This window comes from Chiloscyllium punctatum, chromosome 4 (genome assembly GCF_047496795.1).
Source record: "Chiloscyllium punctatum isolate Juve2018m chromosome 4, sChiPun1.3, whole genome shotgun sequence".
NCBI classification, from domain to species: domain Eukaryota; kingdom Metazoa; phylum Chordata; class Chondrichthyes; order Orectolobiformes; family Hemiscylliidae; genus Chiloscyllium; species Chiloscyllium punctatum.
The window spans coordinates 6588606-6611436 of NC_092742.1; the positions used below are offsets into that span (position 1 = coordinate 6588606).

Consider the following 22831-nt stretch of genomic DNA (forward strand, 5'->3'; position numbering starts at 1 on the left):
GTCAAGAAGGCTGAGGAGGCAAAGGAAATTCAGTGGGTCTGTAAGGACAACCACAAACTTTAACAGATGCTCCAAAAAAAAGCATTCTATCTGGATGCATCACAGCTTAGTACGGCAACTGCTGTGCCCAGGACCATAAGAAACTACAGAGAATTGTGGACACAGCCCAGACCATCACACAAACCAACCTTCTTTCCATTGACTCCGTCTATACTTCTTGATTCTGCATCAAGATAGCTAATATTGTCAACACCCTTCCCACACTGGTTTTAATCTCTTCTAACCTCTTCTGTTGGGCAGAAGATACAAATGCTTAAACACACACCAACAGATTGAAGAACAGCTTCTTCCCTGCTGTTGTTAGACTGCTGAATGGGCCTCTCAGATTTCAAATCGAATGTTGATCTTACTTTTCGTACACCTTTTTTCCAGCTGTAACTTTGTATTCCTCGCTACGTTCAATCACCCTATGATCTTTCTATGTTATGATCTACTTGTATTGCACATAAAACAAAACTTTTCACTGTACTTAAGTACATGTAATGATAAATCAAATCGAGTCGTATGGGGTGCCTGAAAGCTAGTTTGAGGTGATGAGATGTGGCTTTTCCTTTTATGCATTCATGGGCTGTGAGTGTCACTGGGTGGGCCAGCATTTATTGCCCATCTCTAATTGCTCAGAAGACAATAAAGAGTCAGCCATGTCACTGGTCTGGAGTCACATGTAGGCCAGACCAGGTACGATGCAGATTACTTTCATCAAAGGATGGTGGTGAACCCACTTGGGACTTTACGATCGACAACAGTGGTTACATGATTTCCCCCAGGTTAGCTTTTCATTCCAGGGTTTTGTTAAATTTAAATGCTCATCATCTGCCAGGGTGAGATTTGAACCCACTTCCCCCAGCACCTCCCCAATGGATGTTCAGTTAACTACCTCAACTGAATTGAGAAATATCAAGCAGAGCGATATAGCCAGATTGCCTGATATTGGCCAAGAGATAATTAATAACCAGGACACCAAGTAGAACTGCCTGGTTGCCTCCTGAATACTGCTATGTTCCCCAAAGGGGAACTGGAAATCTCATTTAATAACCCAATACCTTCAACAGTGGAGGGCGCCACATCCTTCTCCCTGTCTGAGATTGAACAGGAATGTTAGTGTCCTTGGTGTTGTGTGTGATGAGTGTCTGACTACCTGTTCACTGCCTTATTAATATGACATATTTCCACCCACATCACAATGACCATCCTCTGTGAGTCGGACATATCCTGTCCATTTTCTATCTTCTGTAAGTTTAAGATCATCCAAAACTCTGCTGCCAGTGTGTAATTTGCCCCAGATACTGTTTACCTACTCCCTCCCGTGTTCTCTGCCTTTTGCTTGACCCCCAGTTAAACATTGTATTGATTTTCAAAATTCTCACCCTTGCTTTTAAATCCCTTCATGACCTGCTTTGTGCCTCCTTTTTGTAATCTCCTGAAGCTCACATTTCCAGGGGACTTATTTTGACTTCTTGAGCATCGCTAAAAACTGACATGGCCCAGTTTAATTGATGAGATTTGCAACAAATTGCAAGGACATAATGGCCAGATTATTTGTCTCACTGATGTTGTTTGTGGGATAAATATTGGCATTTTGTTGATTCCTGAAAATGTAATCACTCCATTGTTACGACATGGGGCAAACCCCTCTGCTAATGTAAACCCGACACACAGAGAAGTTCAGCTCGTGCCGTAATCTGTTACGTTCGAGAGACAAAGAACTATCCCCAAGGTCACTACTTAAAGTAAAAATTAACAATTTTATTCTTTAAGTCCAAAAGGTAACATTAAACAACAGCTATTTACAACTCCTTTCTCTGAAACCTATCCTTTACCTCCCACCCTACAATACTGGTCCGATTTTTAAAAAATCACATTTCAAAACCAGTCAGCTTTGTCGATTCTCCTTTGTAGATTTTTCTAGCTCCGCTTCCGTCTTCTGCTGCAAAATTTCTCATGAACCGGTACCTTTCACAGAGCTATTCGGTGAGCAGTCTATACTTGTTGGTTTTCTTGGCAGTTTTCCCCCTAACTATTCAAAATGTCTGGTTTTATACTCAAAAACATCAGATCATTTCATTGGTTTGATGTCATCGAAACACTAAATGCGAATTTGATTGGATTTTCCTATCTGGAGCATAATTCAAACTGATAGGTCGAATTTAAATTTGTTTTTATTCCATGGCAATGCAAATCCAGCTATTTGTTCCAACTAAGTATTACATTTTTAAATTGTTCAGGACACTGTGCTTTCAGTCAGTCCTTGCTGGTTCCCTCTCTCTTTCCTGTCTCCCTCTCTCTCTGTCTCTCTCTCTCTCTCTCTCTCTCTCTCTCTCTCTCTCTCTCTCTCTCTCTCTCTCTCTCTCTCTCTCTCTCACGCACACAGTCATTGGTAGCAGCTTGGTCTTAAGCTCGGAATTCTGTCCCTGAGTTCTTCCTTAAATCCCCTGTTTGGATAGCCTTTTTGATCCCCTTTCCTATTATTTGCTCCTGTTCCCTTTTGCAGGGCCCATTTCTGTGAAATACTGAGGTGTTTTTCAGAGTTTTATAGTAATACGGATGGAGATTGTTAAATTGTTCCTGATGAAAGGCTTATGCCTGAAACATCGATTCTGCTCCTCCTTGGATGCTTCTTGAAGAGTAACCCAAGCAGACTCATTCCCCGATCCTATTACTCTACATTTACCCCTAATTAATGCACCTAATTTACACATCCCTGAATACTGCGGGCAATTTAGCATGGTTTGAGTGCGGTTTTACTTTGGGATTTCTGTGTGAATTATCTGAGCCTCCTAATCTGGTTAGATATCATTATAGCAATTCAAGGTTTTCACATGTCCCTGTTTCTGTTAACCACCACCTACCAGTTCCTGCTTTCCCTTCCAAACACATACAGGCGTCACAATGAAAATGGGAAAGGTTATTGTGCTGCACTAACAGTGCATACAGACGTCAGGCTTCCAGGTTTGTTTGAATCCCTGAGTTTACTTGTTATAACCTGCAGTGTCTGAAGAGAATGCTGACTGTTCCTGAGTCAGCCAAAACAGCCCAGTAATTCCATGATATTTTTCTGCACGTATATCAATATCCAAAGTTAATAATGGAGCTTTTGTTTACAATATTGTTTTTTGGGATGTTATTATCAATGGCAAGGCCAGCCTTCACTATCCAATCCTAATTGTCCTGGAGGTGGTGGTGTTGAGCTGCAGGCCATGGGGATACCAACAGTGCTTTTTAGAAGGGAATTCTAGGATTTTGATCCAGCAACAGTGAAGGAACAATGATATATTTCCAAGGCAGGATGGTGTGGGGTCTGCACCTGCTGGTATTCCCACTACTTTCTAGAGGGGTAAAGTTGTGGGTTTGGATGATGTTGTCGAAGGAGCATTTGGTGAGTTGCTGCAGTGCAGCTTGTAGTGTACTACCTGCTTTAGTTCATCACTGTAACTGCTGGAATGCTTGTGATTGAACCACAAATTGTTTGCAGACAACAAACCATTCACCTTATTCTAATATATCCATTCAGAAAAGCCGTAGAATTTCACCAACCAAATCTTTCACAATTACTAATTTTGTATCCACCACCCTGCTGACAATCTAATTGTTTATTTTGCCTCCTGCATCCTCGGTGTTCCTCAACTTGCCTTTCATAGAATTTATAGAATTTATACTATGCTGAAAGAGACCATTCAGCTCATCAAGTCTGCACCCCCCTCCGAACAGCAACCCACCCAGACTCTATCCTCCACCCTAGCCCTGCAACCCTGAATTTCCCATGTTTAACCAGCCTAGCCTGCACATCCCTGGACACTATGGTCCAGTGTTTAGTTTGGTCAATCCATCTAACCTGTATGGCATTTGGACTCTGGGAGGAAACCAGAGCAGCTGAAGGAAACCCACACAAACCAGGAGCACATGCAAACTCCTCACTGATTGGCATGCTTTATTTTTGGTATTGATCTAGGTGAACATTTCAAGCACTGTTTTGTATCTTGCACATATCTAGGTTGCTGCCTGTCGCATCTGGCAAGGCTGAAAATCCTCAGTTTCTCCACTCTGTTCAAGAAGTCAGTCTCTTGTGACTCAATATGCCTTGCTTTTATCATCTGAGCGATCAGCAGATGAGTTGTTGTCTGACCAGAGAACTGTATGATTCAATTATGACTTCCTCTGAGTTGTACTGTAATGGTTACATACTGCAAAAGAACTGAAAAAGGTTAGGGAATCTCAGCAAGTCCGATTGCATCTTTGGATAGAACCAGAAACTGCATAATATCAAAAAAACACAAACAACATATGGTTGACCATAAACATGACCCGGTCAGCCATGTGTTTCAGCCAGGTCCTGCCCTACTGAACTTGCTACTTACCAACACAACTTCAATCCTTTCCATTTGTATAGTCTCCTCTGACTTGCATGAGTCTTCAATGCCTTATTTATTGCAGTTTGCAGAATTTGGGCCCTAATTATTTCTAGTCAAGCTGTCCTGTCATCCCTCGCACAGGCACCCATGAGCCAGAGGCCCAGGTCTGAAATCCTTGGCTATTTTTGTAACTAAGTCAGTCCATGATGGTATAGCTGAGCAAATGTTGGTGTTACCATAACCCAGTTTATATGGATATTTGTATGAACACTTCTATCTTGGTGAGTCATTATACTGCTCTGTAATCAATGAACCATTTAGTTCAGGAAATCTTTTAGATTCTGCAAAGTGGAATAAACCAGCCTGAGTGATCATTGGTAATGGTGTCCAGAAATAGGAAGACCAAGAAGAAATCCATTCAACCACACAGAATTCCTTCAAATTTTTCCAGTTCTTTATTGTTAGTTCCAGTCCTTTGCTCTTTCCTCACCTTGATGGCTACTATCACATTCTCTTTGACATGTTAATATTGACTATGGTTGCAACAGTGGCTTCCAAATCTTAATTATTCATTGCTACTTCCCTTAAATGTCCACCCTCTGATTATCAATTTAGTTTGTTTATGGGATGTAGGTGTCACTAGCTGTGTCTGTGTTTATTGTTCATTTGTACTGTATAGAGGGCAGTTAACAGTCAACCACACTGGTCTGGATTAAAATCAACAAGGTAAAAACAATGACTGCAGATGCTGAAAACCAAATACTGGATTAGTGGTGCTGGAAGAGCACAGCAGTTCAGGCAGCATCCAACGAGCAGCGAAATCGACGTTTCGGGCAAAAGCCCTTCATCAGGAATAAAGGCAGTGAGCCTGAAGCATGGAGAGATAAGCTAGAGGAGGGTGGGGGTGGGGAGAAAGTAGCAGGGAGTACAATGGGTGAGTGGGGGAGGAGATGAAGGTGATAGGTCAAGGAGGAGAGGGTGGAGTGGATAGGTGGAAAAGAAGATAGGCAGGTCGGACAAGTCAAGGAGACAGAAACTGAGCTGGAAGTTTGAAACTAGGATGAGGTGGGGGAAGGGGAAATGAGGAAGCTGTTGAAGTCCACATTGATGCCCTGGGGTTGAAGTGTTCCGAGGCGGAAGATGAGGCGTTCTTCCTCCAGGCGTCTGGTGGTGAGGGAGCGGCGGTGAAGGAGGCCCAGGACCTCCATGTCCTCGGCAGAGTGGGAGGGGGAGGTGCACTGGTCTGGAGTCATGTCAGCCAGACCAGATAAGAGCGGCAGATTCTTTTCCCTAAAGGATGTTAGTGATCCAGTTGGCTTTTTGTGACCATGGACAGTGGTTACATGGTCACAGTTAGGCTGACCTTCTGTACCAGATTTTTGTTGAATCCACATGTTATCACCTGCCATGTTAGAAAAACGAACAGAGAAAATTTACAGCCCAGGAACAGGCCCTTCAGTCCTCCCAAGTCTGAGCCGATCCAAATCCACTGTCTAAACCTGTCACCCAATTCCTAAGGATCTGTATCCCTCTGCTCCCTGTATCTACTCCCTGTATCTGTGTCTACTCATGCATCTGTCCAGATGCACCTTAAATGAATCTACTGTGCCTGTCCCTACCACCTCTGCTGGCAACGTGTTCCAGACACCCACCACCCTCTGTGTGAAGTACTTGCTGCGTGTATCCCCCTTAAACTTTTCACCTCTCACCTTGAAAGCGTGACCTCTCATTATTGAACCCTTCACCCTGGGAAAAAGCTTATCTCTATCTACCCTGTCTGTACCCTTCATGACTTTTTAAACCTCAATCAGGTCCCCCCTCAAATCTCCTTTTTTCTAATGAAAATAAACCTAACCTATTCAACCTGTCTTCATAGCTAGCACCTTCCATACCAGGCAACATCCTCGTAAACCTTCTCTGCACCCTCTCCAAAGCGTCCACGTCCTTTTGGTAATGTGGCGAACAGAACTGTACACAGTATTCTAAATGTGACCGAACCAATATCTTGTCCAATTTTAACATGATCTGCCAGCTCTTATACTCAATACCCCGTCTGATGAAGGTAAGCAAGCCATATGTCTTCTTGACCACACTATCCACCTGTGCAGCATTTGAACCCATGTACCAGAACGTTGTCCTGGGATTCCGTATTGTTAGTTCAGTGACTTTATCACCACATCACTGCCTTTGCTCAATATTGGAACCATTTTTATTTCCAAAGTGCTATTATTGAAATCATTCCTTGTAATTTGAGGAAACAACAACAGCCAATTTCCACATGGTAATGTTCAGGCCATGTTTGTTAAATTTTGAGCAGGTGAGCTCAACTGCACTTTTAATATTGTGATGAGATTTTTCTTATTTTTGTTTAATTCGGAATTTACACTTCACTAGTTGGGCCAGCACGGATTGCCCCATTTCTCATTAATCTGAGATGGTGGCCTTCTTGAACCACTGTAGTTCATTTGATATCGGTTCATCCACAATACCATTAGTGAGGGAATTCCATGACTTCGACCCAGCAATACTGAAGGAATAATGATATATTTCCAAGTTAGCATGGTGAGTAGCTTGGAGAGGAACTTGGAGGTGTTCTAATCTAGCTCTTGTCCTTGTCCTTGGAGATGATAATGGCCTTAGGTTTGGAAGGTGTTGTCTCAGGAACCTCTGAAGTTCTGCAGTCCATTTTATAACTGATACAGCCATGACTGAGCATCTGTGATGAAAGCAGTGAATATTGTGAATGTGGTGCCAACCAAGTGAGCTACTTTCAGTCAGTGGCCCTTGCGTCCATGTTATTGATGTGGATTGTAAATAGTTGAGAGCCCAACACTGATTCCTGCGGCATGATACTAGAGTCATAGCACAGAAACAGACCGTTTGGTCCAACTTGCTTGTGCTGACTAGACATCCCAATCTGAACTGGTCCCATTTGTCAGCATATGGCCCAGATCCCTCTAAACCTTGCCTGGTCATATGCCTATTCAGATACCTTTTTTAAATGTTGTAATTGTACCAGTCTCCTCCACTACTTCTAGCAGTTCATTCCACACACACATACACCATCCTCTGCATGAAAAAGCTGCCCCTTTAAATCCCTTTTAAATATTTCCCCACTCATCTTAAACCTATGCCTTCTGGTTTTGGGCTCCATACTCTAGGGGAAAAATACCTTGTCTATTTACCCTATCCATGCCCCTCATGATTTTATAAACCTCTATAAGGTCACCCTTGGCCTCTGATGCTCCAGGGAAAACAGCCCCAGCCTATTCAGCCTCTCCCTATAGCTCAAACCCTCACACTCCGGCAACATCCTTGTAAATCTTTTCTGAACCCTTTCAAATTTAACAACATGTTTCCTGTAGCAGGGAGACGAGAACTGAACACAGTAATCCAAAGGTGGCCTAACCAATGTCCTGTACAGCCATGACATGGTGTCTTAACTCGTATAATCAAGGCACTGACCAATAAAGACAAGCGTGCTAAATGCTGTTGCCTTCGCCCTTCTACTTGCACATTCACTTTCAATGAACTAATCACCTGCACAGTTCCTTCAATGTTGCTGGGTCAAAATCTCTCATGATATTGTGGGTCTTCCTACAACGCACGGAATGTAATGGTTCAAGAAAGTACTTCACCACCACCTTCTCAAGGACAGGTAATAAATGATGGCCCAGCCAGTGACATCCACATCCCATGAATCCATATTTTTAAAAAAATTAAAATCTGTCAACCCCAGCATGACTTATTTGTCTCTAGGATCTGTTTACTGTTTACCTATGATAGGATTTTCCTCAGTGCCCTTCAGTGCTTTGTTAGGGGTGTTAGCCTGCATTATAGATTCAGGTCATCAATCTGCAGGTTACAGTGGTGTGAATGAATGTGGTTTGCTCGCTGAGTGGTGTGAATGCTATGAGGCCTCATCTTTTGAAACCGGTTAGACTTACATGATAGAAACAGACCTTTCTGTCTGATTCATCAGCACTGACCAGACATCCCAATCTCATCTAGTCCCATTAGCCAGCACTTGGCCCATATCCCTCTAAACCCTTCCTATTCGTATACCCATCCAGATGCCTTTTAACTGTTGTAATTATACCAGCCTCCACCACGTCCTCTGGCAGCTTATTCCACACACGTACCACCCTCTGTGAAAAAGTTTTGCCTTGGGTCCCTTTTTTAAATTGTTCCCCTCTCTCCTTAAACCTATGCCCTCTCGTTTTGGACTCGCCTAGCCTGGGAAAAAAGACCTTTGCTTTTCACCCTATCCACGTCCCTTATGATTTGATAAACCTCTATAAGGTCACCCCTCAGTCTCCGAAGCTCCCAGCCTTTTCAGTCTCTCCCTAAAATGAAAACCCTCCAGTCCTGGCAAAACCCTAATGAATCTTCTCTGCGTCCTTTCAAGTTTAACAGCAATTTTGCTCAAGTGTCTGGGTAGTTGTGGCTGAGTGGTTAAGGTGAGGGATTTGGAATTCTTTGGGGCTTCCCTGTGCAAGTTTGAATCCTACCGGCTATGGCTGAGGGTGGAGTTTGCTTGCGATTTTGGGGGGGCGGCATAGTGGATCACTGGTTAGCACTGATGCTTTACAGCACCAGGGACCCGGGTTCAATTCCCCCCTTGGGCAACTGTCTGTGTGGAGTTTGCACATTCTCCCCGTGTATATGTGGGTTTCCTTCGGGTGCTCTGGTTTCCTCCCACAGTCCAAAGATGTGCAGGTCAGGTGAATTGGCCATGCTAAATTGCCCATAGTGTTAGGTGCATTAGGCTAATGTAGCGAAATGCGTCTGGGTGGGTTAGTCTTCGGAAGGTTGGTGTGGACTTGTTGGGCCAAATGGCCTGTTTTCACACTGCAGAGAATCTAATCTAACATCCTTCCTGTAAATGACCAGAATTGTACGCATTATTTCAAAAGTAGCCTCACCAATGTCCTGTCCAGTCACAACATGACATCCCAACTTCTATACCGAGTGTTCTGACCAATGAAGGCAAGCATGCTAATCACCACCTTCACCATCCTGACCACCTATGTCTTCACTTTCAAGGAACTACGTACCTGTACACTTCAGTCTGTTGTTGGCAACATTCCCCAGGGCCTTATCATTAAGTGTATAAGCCCTGCCCTGGTTTATGTTACCAAGATGCAACACTTTTACATTTAGCTAAATTAAACTCCATCTGTCATTCATTGGCCCATCTGATCAAGGGTGCGAAGTATACAGTTAACCAGTACTTGGTGACACATTGTTGGTCACAGGCCTCGAGTCTGAAAAACAACCCTCTACCACTATGCTGTGACTCCTAACTTTAAATTAATTTTGTAAACTGATTGGCTCTCTTCCACCCTGACTCCATGTGATCTAAATGCGAACCAGTCTATCATGGGGAACGTTGTTGTACGCTTTTCTGAATCCCATATAGACAACAGAGCAGGAAGTGAGGACTGCAGATGTTGGAGATAAGAGTCAAAAAGTGTGTGCTGGAAAAGCACAGAAGGACAGGCAGCATCAGAGAAGCAGGAGAATCAATGTTTTGGGCATGAGCCCTTCATTAGGAAAGTGAGGCCACACTTTTTGACCCCCAAATAGATGCTGTCTACTGCTCTGCTTTTATCAGTCATTTTAGGATAAAGGGGTCATGTTTAGGAGGGCAACTGGTGACTCTAGGAGCTCCAGAGGGGTCAGTGTTAGGACCACAACTATTTATATTCAACATTAATGATCTGAATGAAGGAACTGAGGGCATTGTTGCTAAGTTTGTAGATGACACAAAGATAGGTAGAGGGACAGATAGTGTTGAGGATACAGGGAGGCTGCAGAAGGATTGGAGTGTGGGCAAAGAACTGGCAGGTGGAAAACATTATGTATGAAGTTAAGCACTTTGGTAGGAAGAATCGAGACGTAGACTATTTTTTTAAATGGGAAAGCTTTCAGAAATCTGAAACACAAAGGAACTTGCGAGTCCTTATTCAAGATTCCCTTAAGGTTAGCATGCATGTTCAGTTGGCAATTAGGAAGGCAAATGCAACGTTTGCATTCATTTTAAGAGGGCTAGAATACAAGAGCAGAAAAGTCATACTGAGGCTGTAAAAGGCTCTGTTCTGACCACATTTGGAATACAGTATTGTGAACAGCTTTTGGCTTTGTATCTCAGGAAGGATATGCTAGCATTAGAGGGATCTAGAGGAGGCTTACAAGAATGATCCTGGAGTTGAAGGTCTTGTCATATGAAGAGCGATCGAAGACTGTGGGTCTGTACGCGATGACGTTTACAGCAATGAGAGGTGTTCTAATTCAAACTTAGACAATACTGAGAGGCCTGGATGCAGTAGACATGGAGAAGATATTTCCACTTGTAGGAGAGATTAAGACCTGATGGCACAGCCTCAGGGTAAAGGGATGATGCTTTCGAACTGAGATGAGGAGGACTAATTTCAGCCAGAGGGTGGTTAATCTGTGAAACTGATTGCCATAGAAGGCTGCAGAGGCCAAGTCATTGGTTGTATTTAAGACAGAAATAAGTTCTGATTTTAAGGAGATCAAGGATTAGGAAGAGAAAGCAGGAAAAGGAGGTTAAGAAACATATCTACCATGATTGAATGGTAGAACAAATTTGATGGGCCAAAAGGCCTCATTCCACTCCTATATCATATGGTCATATTGTCATCATCTTACTCAAGACTGTGCTTATTCTGCCTAGATTTCCACGTGGTCATTCTTCACTTTGTATTAAGTATTACAAGAGGGATTGGTGACAGCTTTCTACCCAAGATCTTCAATCTCAAGACGAACATAAAGCAAAGTTTCCCTCTTGCGACTAGGTGCCAGCTGTGGGAATCTTTTATAATAATTATATTCATATAAAGAAACTTTATTGCCCATATCCTAATTTTTAACAAATCCCATCCACCCACCACCTCTGCCATTGCCAACTGTCAGCACCCGGTCTGGTGGATCTCCTTTTTTACAAAAATAATTCAAATGCTTATGTACTACCCCCATCCTTATTTCTAATTTCCTCTGACTTTACTGCACTTTGTGATCTCTGGGTCATCCAGTGTAGCCCCGTGAGCACCCCAGTTTTAATTGCCGCACAAAATCAAACGCTGCCGACACTGAAAGTCTGCAATAAAAACAGAAGGTGCTGGAAATCCTGGGCTTGTTGAGTAACACCTGTGAAGAGATTTAATGTTTCTCAAGTCCCATATGATAAAACGTAGAACATTACAGCGCGGTACAGGCCCTTCGGCCCTCGATGTTGCGCCGCCACGTCATACTAATCTGAAGCCCATCCCACCTACACTATTCCATGTACGTCCATATGCCGATCCAATGATGACTTAAATGCACTTAAACTTGGCGAATCTACTGCCAATGCAGGCAAAGCATTCCATACCCTTACTACTCTCTGAGTAAAGAAACTACCTCTGACATCTGTCTTATACCTATCTCCCCTCACTTTAAAGTTGTGTCCCCTCGTGTTTGCCGTTTCCATACTTGGAAAAAGCCTCTTCCTGTCCACTCTATCTAACCCCCTGATTATCTTCTATGTCTCTGTTAAGTCACCTCTCAACCTTCTTCTCTCTAATGAGAACATCCTCAAGTCCCTCAGCCTTTCCTTGTAAGACATTCCTTCCATACCAGGCAACATTCTAGTAAATCTCCTCTGCACCCTTTCCAAAGCTTCCACATCCTTCTTATAATGCAGTGACCAGAACTGTACACAATACTCCAAGTGTGGCTGTACCAGAGCTTTGTCCAGCTGCAGCATAACCTCCTGGTTCCAGAACTCAATCCCTCTATTAATAAAGGCTAAAACACTGTATGCCTTCTTAACAACCCTGTCGATCTGGGTGGCAACTTTCAGGGATCTGTGTACCTGAACACTGAGATCTCTCTGCTCATCTGCACTCCCAAGATTCTTACCATTAGCCCAGTACTTTGCATTCCGATTACTCCGTCCAAAGTGTATCACCTTACACTTGTCCATATTAAACTCCATTTGCCACCTCTCAGCCCAGATCTGCATCCTATCTATGTCTCTCTGCAACCTACTATATCCTTCGTCACTATCCACAACTCCACCGACCTTAGTGTCGTCTGCAAATTTACTAACCCACCCTTCTACACCCTCATCCAAGTCATTTATAAAAATGACGAACAGCAGTGGACCCAACACCGACCCTTGTGGTACGCCACTAGTAACTGGACACCAAGATGAATATGCTGAAAATGTGTTGCTGGATAAGCGCAGCAGGTCAGGCAGCATCCAAGGAGCAGCAAAATCGACGTTTTGGGCATGAGCCCTCATGCCCGAACCGTCGATTCTCCTGTTCCTTGGATGCTGCCTGACTTGCTGCGCTTTTCCAGCAACACATTTTCAGCTCTGATCTCCAGCATCTGCAGTCCTCACTTTCTCCACCAAGATGAATATGTTCCATCAGCTACAACCCTCTGTTTTCTTTCAGCAAGCCAATTACTGATCCAAACTGCTTTGTCTCCCACAATCCCATTCCTCCGCATTTTGTATAATAGCCTACTGTGGGGAACTTATCAAACACCTTGCTGAAATATGATTCTGAAGAATCTTAACATGAATTTGGGTGGGAAAGTTAGACATGAGGGAGAAACAAGGATGCTACAGAAGAGTTTAGATAGGTCAAGTGATTCAGTGAAAATGTGTAGGATGTGAGAAACTATTCACTTTGATAGGGAAAATAAAAGAGAAAAGTAGAATATTGTTAAAACTGGCATTCATGGTGAGCTGGATGCACATGTAGATTTCTGAGTTTGCAAGTAGATTCGGCAAGCAGTTGGGAAGGCAAATTGGATGTTGATCTTATTACAAAACAGTTATAGCATAGGAATAAAATGAGTGGTTTTGAAACTATGAAAAGCCTTGAGATCACATTTGGAGTATTGTGTAGTACCCAGGGTAATTAACAATGAGTAATGCTAGCCCACCTAGTGAAGCCCTCATACCCTGAATGAATATAAAAATGTACTGTTTGATTGCCTCATTCAATGAACGATTTCCTGAAAGGGTTTTTACAGGTTTACCACATTGATTGCTGAACCAGGGAGAGGTTAGGAACGATTTGAGTAGGTTAAGCCAATATTTCCTGGAGATTAGAAAAGTAGGAGACAACGTTGTTGGAGCAGGTAAAGTTGTTATAGGGCTTGTTGGGCTGGATGCTGACAGGCTGTTTAATTGAATCTCTAACACGGGTCACCCTCTCGGGGTAAGGGGCTATTCTTTTACGTTTGGGATGATGAGGAATTTCAAGGTTGAAATTCTCTGGATGACCACAGCTTGCTTGAGTGGACATTTTTAGATGGGCGATAATGAGAAAAGGTGAAATTGAGATTGAAAATCAGTCATGATCATATTGATTCGCAGAGCAAGCTCTAAGGATCAAATAGTCTCCACTGCTTAGTCTCTGTTGAACTTTGTAGTGTGCTCACACTGTCCACAGCTGTTCCCACTGCCCATGCTTCTTAATATCTCTTCATACAGTCTGTCCTTTGTCAACATGGTGACCTTAGTTTTACATCCTTCAAAAAAAAATCATACTTTAGTACATTTTGTTCATTCACTTTGATTCTGAACTTTTATATTCTAGGTGCTGGTAAAGCTCCATCGCTGGGAACAGGGTTCCACACCAACCTTGGGAAGGAGTCACGTGCACAGACTTTACAGAATGGTAAATGAGCAACAATTTTGACTTTTAGATGTCCTTGACTTATCTTTTTCTTTCTTCCAGAACTGTTCATTGATCGTTTAATTTAGAATGCTGTTTTAACATTGAATTTGTGCAAATGACATGAAGTTGGTACAGTTGTGAATAGAGAAGAAGGTTATCAAAGGATACAGCTGGATGCAGATTAGTTGGAAAGTTGCACAGAGAAATGACAGATGGAGTTTATTCCAGCCAACTGTGAGGAGATCCATCTTGGGAGCTCAAATGCAAGAGGAAGTTCTTCAGTAACTGGCAGAACCTTTAGGAGCATTGATGTACAGGGAGATCTTGGGATGCAAGTCCCTGTATGTGGAAGCACAAGTGGAGAAGCTGATAAATAAGACAAACTTGACTTCATTGGTCAGAATGTTGTGTTTAAAAGTTGGCAAGTCATGTTGCAGCTGTGTAAGATTTTAAGTTAGGCCACATTTGGAGTAGTGTGTGCAGTTACTGTTGCCACTCTATGTGAAGGATGTGGAGGCTTTGGAGACGGTGCAAAAGAGATTTACCAGGATGTTGCCTAGATTGAAATGTGGTAGGTATAAGAAGAGGTTTGGATTGTTTTTATTGGAACGTCAGAGGCTGAGGAAGGACCTGATCGAACTGTAGAAAATTGAGAGGCATAGACAGTGGAAAATTGAAATCTTTTTCCTAGGGTGGCAATATCAAATAATAGAGAGTGTAGGGGGTCTAAGGTGAGGGTGGGAAATTTTAAGGAAGATTGCCAGGCAATGTTTTTTCAAATAAACTTGTTGGACTATAATCTGGTGTTGTGTGATTTTTAAGAAGCATTTAGAAGGCAGAGGATATAGACCGATTAGAGGGGACTATATGCAGGCAAATGGGATTAATTTAGAATGGCATCATGGTTGGTGGAGGCATGTTGAACTGAAGGGCATTTTCCTGTGCTAAATGTTCAGGGTTCTGTGTTTTGTTTTCCAATGTGATAAGAGTCCTGGATGCACATAAATACTGAGGTTATCTTTCACTTTGACTGCAGTCTGTAGAGTGTTCTCTCAGTCTCTAATTGAATGAACTGACATTCGTATACATCCCTTGTGGAATTAAAGCAAATTTGTTTTTTCATGGGTAGTGTGTTGTCACAATTCCAGTTGCTAAACTCCTGATTCTGTTCGTTGAACAAATCTTTATCGTGTACAATACACTTCCATTATGGACAGATTTAAAAAACTGATCTTGTGCTTTTTTAAAAAACTCTGAATATTTTGCATCCTTCAATCTAACACTAAGTGATTTCTGTATGTGCACTGGCAGTTTTATCATGTGTTCTAAGTTTTGTCTATTTGTAATCTATTTATAATAATCTATGTGCATTTATTAACACTTCCAGTCCTGTCCATCAATCCTTCCACTCAAAACATGAAGCCTAGACTTGTCTCCCCAAAATACTATGGATGGTGGGAGTTTGTTGAAATGTTACCCTCTGCAGATGGTAGATTTTTTTAAACGCGTGAGTAGCAATGAAGTGGAATGAAGTAAATAAATTGAATTAGGGTATGGGAAGCCATTGATCTAATTGAATAGTAGAAGGCATCCCGTGTTCATAAGCTAATTTGTAACATCACTGGAACAAAGAGATGATGTTCTGCGCTGATTTTAAAAATTGTGTTCTCATGGCTGATGTTCACTGAGACAGCCCAGGGCCTTGACTGCAGGAGAGGTTGAAATTCTCAAGCTGGTAATAGGACCTATAGGGTTAATCAGGCTCCCACAGCTCCTTAAAGTGTAAGTGTTTGCCCTACCTTTTAAGGCCATTTCTTTTCTGTCACTAGATAGCAATATCACAAGATAATTATGGTCAAGGAAGCCTATGAAAGAAAAACTTGTATTTGTACAATTATGTGGTACTTTAATGCTTGTTGAAATACATTTGAAGTGCTGTAATGTCCCTGCTGTAATGTCTGAAATACAGCAATCAATTTGCACATAGCAAGATTCCATAAACGGTAATATAATCATGACCAAATATTTGTTTTAATGATGATGAATAAATATTAGCCAATGGCGAAACCAGTCAATTGGAGACAACTCCTCTGCTCAACAAAGGGCGAGGTCACATTAGATTTGGCATTGGGTAATGAACCTGGCCAGGTGTTAGATTTGGAGGTAGGTGAGCACTTAGGTGATAGTGACCACAATTAGGTTGTGTTTACTTTAGCGATGGAAAGGGATAGGTATTTTGCAAGGTTTGTGAAGGTTTGTAGCTCAGGTTGAGGTTTAGGGTGTAGGTTGGAATAGGCCACTGTTGGAATATTGCAAGAGTGCCAGGCCTCTAGGAATCCTCTCAGAAAACAGAGGCTAACCACCTACACAATGTATTCAAGAAGAACGTAGACTCAAAAAATACAGACCGCAGATTCCTCAAGAACAAACCACGACAAGCAGGCCAAACACAACCAGAAGCCCTAACCACCTTACCGTACACCAAAGAAGTTTCAGAAATGACAGCCAGACGACTAAGACCCCTCAGAATCCTAGTGACAAACCCAGCAACACTCTCAAACAAAAACAAACAAACTTAAAAGACCCAGTACAACTCATGGACAAAACCAAAGTCATCTACAAAATTCCATGCGAGGACTGCCACAAACACTACATAGGACAAACAGGAAGAAAGTTAGCCACCAGGATACACGAACACCAGCTAGCCACAAAAAGACACGACCCCCTCTCCCTCGTAGCCCTACACACGGATGAAAAAAACCCACCATTTCGACTAGGACAACAAATCTATCCTGGAACAGGCGAAGCAAAGACATGCCAGAGATCTCCTAGAGGCCTGGCACTCCAACCACAACCCTCCTGATGAAGGGCTTTTGCCCCAAACGTCTATTTCACTGCACCTTGGATGCTGCCTGAACTGCTGTGCTCTTCCAGCACCACTAATCCAGACTCCAACCACAACGCCATAAACAAACACACAGATCTAGATACCATCTATCAACCCCTCAGAAAACGAACAGGAAATGACATCACCACAAACCCCAGGAACCCCATCCAGGGCAAACATATAAATAAAAAGCAGGAGACAACAGCTTTGCTTCACTTGGAGGTCGCTAGTGATGATGTTACCTAGCTAGGTAATGAAACATCTGGATATCAAACCTACAGCTCAGCGAGCAAACCCACACCCTAAGGGATAGGTATATACTGCAGGGCCAGAGTTATAGCTCAGGGAAATGCAATTAGAATGCAATTAGGCAAGATTTAGGATGTATAGGATGGGGAAGGAGACTGCAGGGATGGGCACAATTTAAATATGGAGCTTATTTAAGAACAGCTACTGTGTGTCCTTACTAAGTATGTACCTGTCAGGCAGAGATGAAGTAGTTGAGTGAGGGAGTGTGCTTTACTAAAAAAGTTGTATCTTGTCATCGAGACATAGAGATGTACAGCATGGAAATAGACCCTTCGGTCCAACCTGTCCATGCCGACCAGATATCCCAACTCCATCTAGTCCCACCTGCCAGGACCCGGCCCATATCCCTCCAAACCCTTCCTATTCAAATACCCTTCCAAATGCCTCTTAAATGTTGTAATTGTACCAGCCTCCACCACCTCCTCTGGCAGCTCATTCCATACACGTGCCACCCTCTGCGTGAAAATGTTGCCCCTTCGGTCTCTCTTATATCATTCCCTTCTCACCCTGAACCTATGCCCTCTAGTTCTGGACTCCCCAATCCCAGGGAAAAGACTTTGTCTATTTATCCTATCCATGCCCCTCATAATTTTGTAAACCTCTATAAGGTCACCCCTCAACCTCCGATGCTCCAGGGAAAACAGCCCCAGCCTGTTCAGCCCTCTCCCTATAGCTCAGATCCTCCAACCCTGGCAACATCCTTGTAAATCTTTTATGAACCCTTTCAAGTTTCACAACATCTTTCCAATAGGAAGGAGACCAGAATTGCATGCAATATTCCAAAAGTGGCCTAACCAATGTCCTGTACAGCCACAACATGACCTCCCAACTCCTGTACTCAATACTCTGACCAATAAAGGAAAGCATACCAAACGCCTTCTTCACTATCCTATCTACCTGCGACTCCACTTTCAAGGAGCTATGAACCTGCACTCCAAGGTCTCTTTGTTCAGCAACACTCCCTAGGACCTTACCATTAAGTGTATACGTCCTGCTAAGATTTGATTTCCCAAAATGCAGCACCTCGCATTTATCTGAATTAAACTCCATCTGCCACTTCTCAGCCAATTGGCCCATCTGATCAAGATCCTGTTGTAATCGGAGGTAACCCTCTTCGCTGTCCACTATACCTCCAATTTTGGTGTCATCTGCAAACTTACTAACTGTACCTCTTATGCTCACATCCAAATCATTTATGTAAATGACAGAAAGTAGAGGGCCCAGCACCTATCCTTGCGGCACTCCACTGGTCACAGGCCTCCAGTCTTTAAAAACAACCTTCCACCACCACCACCTGTCTTCTACCTTTGAACCAGTTCTGTATTCAAATGGCTCGCTCTCCCTATACTCCGTGAGATCTAACCTTGCTAACCATTCTCCCATGGGGAACCTTGTCTTACTGACGTCCATATAGATCACATCTACTGCTCTGCCCTTATCAATCCTCTTTGTTACTTCTTCAAAAAACTCAATCAAGTTTGTGAGACATGATTTCCCATGCACAAAGCCATGTTGACTATCCCCATTCGGTCCTTCCCTTTCCAAATGCATGTACGTCCTGTCCCTCAGGATTCCCTCCAACAACCTGCCCACCACCGATGTTAAGCTCACTGGTCTATAGTTCCCTGGCTTCTCCAGTGGCATCACGTTAGCCAACCTCCAGTCTTTCGGCACCTCACCTGTGACTATCGATGATACAGATATTTCAGCAAGAGACCCAGCAATCACTTCTCTAGCTTTCCATAGAGTTCTAGGGTAGACCTGATCAGATCCTGGGGATTTATCCACTTTTATGCGTTTCAAGACATCCCCCAGCACTTCCTCCTCTGTAATATGGACATTTTGCAAGGTGTCACCATCTATTTCGCGACTTTTTATGTCTTTCATATCCTTTTCCACAGTAAATACTGATGCAAAATACCGCATCTGCTGCGGCTCTACACAAAGGCCGCCTTGCTGATATTTGAGGAGCCCTATTCTTTCCCTTGTTACATCTGCCCCCAATCAGCTTTTGAATGTTTTTACTTAATACCATCAAAATTGTCCTTTCTCTAATTTAGAACTTCAACTTTCAGATCTAGTCGATCCTTTTTCATCACTATTTTAAATCTAATAGAATTATGGTTGCTGGCCCCAAAGTGCTCCCCCACTGACAACTCAGTCACCTGCCCTGCCTTATTTCCCAAGAGTAGGTCAAGTTTTGCACCTTCTCTAGTAGGTACATCCACCTACTGAATCAGAAAAGTTTCTTGTACACACTTAACAAATTCCTTTCCATCTAAACCCTTAACACTATGACTGTCCCAGTCGATGTTTGGAAAGTTAAAATCCCCTACCATAACCACCCTATTATTCTTACAGATAACTGAGATCTTCTTACAAGTTTGTTTCTCAATTTCCCTCTGACTATTGGGGGGTCTATAATACAATCCCAATAAGGTGGTCATCCCTTTCTTATTTCTCAGTTCCACCCAAATAATTTCCCTCGATGTATTTCTGGGAATATCCTTCCTCAGCACAGCTGTAATGCTATCTCTTATCAAAACGCCACTTCCCCATCTCTCTTGCCTCCCTTTCTATCCTTCCTGTAGCATTTGTATCCTGGAACATTTAAGCTGCCAGTCCTGCCTATCCCTGAGCCATGTTTCTGTAATTGCTATGATATCCCAGTCCCATGTTCCTAACCATGCCCTGAGTTCATCTGCCTTCCCTGTCAGGCCCCTTCTCATTGAAATAAATGCAGTTTAATTTATTAGTCCTACCTTGTCCCTGCCTGCCCTGACTGTTTGACTGGCTTCTGTTCTCAACTGTACCCATCTCAGATCGATCTCTTTCCTCACTATCTCCCTGGGTCCCAACCCCCCTCCACCTTACTAGTTTAAATCCTCCCAAGCAGTTCTAGCAAATTTCCCTGCCAGTATATTAGTCCCCTTCCAATTTAGGTGCAATCCGTCCTTCTTGTATAGATCACTTCTACCCCAAAAGAGATTCCAGTGATCCAAAAATGTGAATCCATCTCCTATACACCAGCTCCTCAGCCATGCATTCATCTGCTCTATCCTCCTATTCCTGCCCTCACTAGCTCGTAGCACTGGGAGTAATCCAGATATTACTACCCTTGAGGACCTCCTTTTTAAATTTCTGCCTAACTCTCTGTAATCTCCCTTCAGAGTCTCAAACTTTTTCCTTCCAATGTCGTTGGTTCCAATGTGGACAATGACCTCCTGCTGACCCCTCTCCCCCTGAGAACATTCTGCACCCTCTCTGAGACATCCTTGATCCTGGCACCAGGGAAACAACACACCATTCTGCTTTTTCTCTGCTGGACACAGAAACGTCTGTCTGTACCTCTGACTACAGAATCCCCTAACACAATTGATATCTTGGAATCTGACGTACCCCTCATTGCATTAGAGCCAGTCTCAATACCAGAAACTTGGCTGTTTGTGCTACGTTCCCCTGAGAAACCATCACCCCCTACATTTTCCAAAACAGCATTTTTGTTTGAAATGGGTATATCCACAAAAGACTCCTGCACTAGCTGCCTACCTCTCTTACCTTTCCTGGAGTTAACCCATCTATGTGACTGTATCTGAGACTTTCCCCCCCTTCCTGTAACTGCCATCCATCACATACTGTTGCTGTTGCAAATTCCTCATCGCTTCTGTCTCTCCAGCTGATCCATTCGATCTAATAAGTTTCGCAACCAACATCATTTATTGCAGATATAAATTCGCAGTACTCCTTAAACTCTCTTTAAATCCCACATCTGACAAGAAGCGCAAATCACTCTACTACAGGCCTTTGTAGGTCACACTTAAAAACAATACAATACACTTACCTGCTTCTGTACTGTGAACTTCGCCCAAACACTTCCTCCAAGATCAGTTGTGAATTTCACTGTTTGTTAATTTTCCCAGACACACTCCGATGTCCAGTGATACATGAATTCAAACAGCAAAGGCAGTAACTGTGCAGGTTCACTGCTCTGTCAGTTTCTATCTCTCTCTCTCTCTCCTGCACTGACCTCACCATGTGCTTCCTTTGTCTGCTCTTCTCCCTTTTAAAACTGCTGTTGTTTTGACTTTTTTTTCCCAAAGTTCCAAAACAATGCAACAGCATATAAAATAGTAATTGCTGCTCCTGGAATTTGAGGAAATCACCTCCAGCACCCAAGAGAGAGAAGAATGCTTACGGTAGGATGAGACATGAAGGCTCAGTTAGGGCACCTGAGAGTTACAAGTTTGCCAGGAAAGACCTAAACAGAGAGCTAAGATGAGCGAGGAGGGGACATGAGAGGTTGTTGGCAGGTAGGATCAAGGAAAACCCTAAGGCTTTCTCTGGGCACATCAGGAATAAAAGAATGACTGGAGTAAGATTAGGGCCAATCAAGGATAGTAGTGAGAAATTGTGTATGGATTCAGAAGAGTTAGGGGAAGCGCTAATTGGGTATTTTTTGTCAGTATTCACACTAGAAAAAGACAATGTTGTCGAGGAGAATACTGCGATACAGGCTACTAGACTAGATGGGATTGATGTTCACGAGGAGGTGTTAGCAATTCTGGAAAGTGTGAAAATAGATAAGTCCCCTGGGCTGGACCGAGCTTATCCTAGGATTCTCTGGGAGGCCAGAGAGGAGATTGCAGAGCTTTGGCTTTGATCTTTGTCATCATCGTCTGTAGGAATAGTGGCAGATGACTCGAGGATAGCAAGTGTTCTCTTGCTCAAGAGAGGGAGTAGAGACAACCCTGGTAATTATAGACCGGTGAGCCTTACTTCGGTTGTGGGTAAAGTCTTGGAAACGGTTATAAGAGAGAAGATTTATAATCTCAAAAGGAATAATTTGATTAGGGATAATTAACATGGTTTTATGAAAGGTAGGTCGTGCCTCACAAATTTTGCTGAGTTCTTTCAGAAGGTGACCAAACAGGTGGATGAGGGTAAAGCGGTTGATGGGGTGTATATGGATTTCAGTAAGGTGTTTGATAAGGTTCCCCATGATAGGCTATTGCACAAAATACGGAGGCGATTTAGCGGTTTGGATCAGAAATTGGCTGGTGGAAAGAAGACAGAGGGTGGTGGTTGATGGGAAATGTTCATCCTGGAGCTCAGTTAATTGTGTACCACAAGGATCTGTTTTGGGTCCACTGCTGTTTGTCATTTTTATAAATGACCTGGATGAGGGTGTAGAAGGATGGGTTAGTAAATTTGCAGATGACACTAAGGTAGGCAGAGTTGTGGATAGTGCCAAAGAATGTTGGCGGTTACAGAGGGACGTAGATAAGCTGCAGAGCTGGGCTGAGAGGTGGCAAATGGAGTTTAATGTGGAAAAGTGTGAGGTGATTCACTTTGGAAGGAGTAACAGGAATACAGAGTACTGGACTAATGGTAAGATTCTTGGTAGAGTAGATGAGCAGAGAGATCTCGGTGACCATGTACACAAATTCCTAAAATTTGTCACTCAGGTTGATAGGGTTGTTAAGAAGGTGTATGGTGTGTCAGCTTTTATTGGTAGAGGGATT

The 22831-nt window shown here is 43.0% G+C and overlaps 1 protein-coding gene across 1 annotated transcript in view; it reads left to right on the forward strand.

Moving 5' to 3' along the window:
• The window catches only part of brf1b (BRF1 general transcription factor IIIB subunit b), a 482080-nt gene that overhangs the window by 41041 nt on the left and 418208 nt on the right, over nucleotides 1-22831 (forward strand). The window contains exon 2 of the mRNA XM_072568024.1: nucleotides 14033-14113. Coding sequence (XP_072424125.1) covers nucleotides 14033-14113 — 81 coding nt within the window. The remainder of the gene's footprint in view (nucleotides 1-14032; nucleotides 14114-22831) is intronic.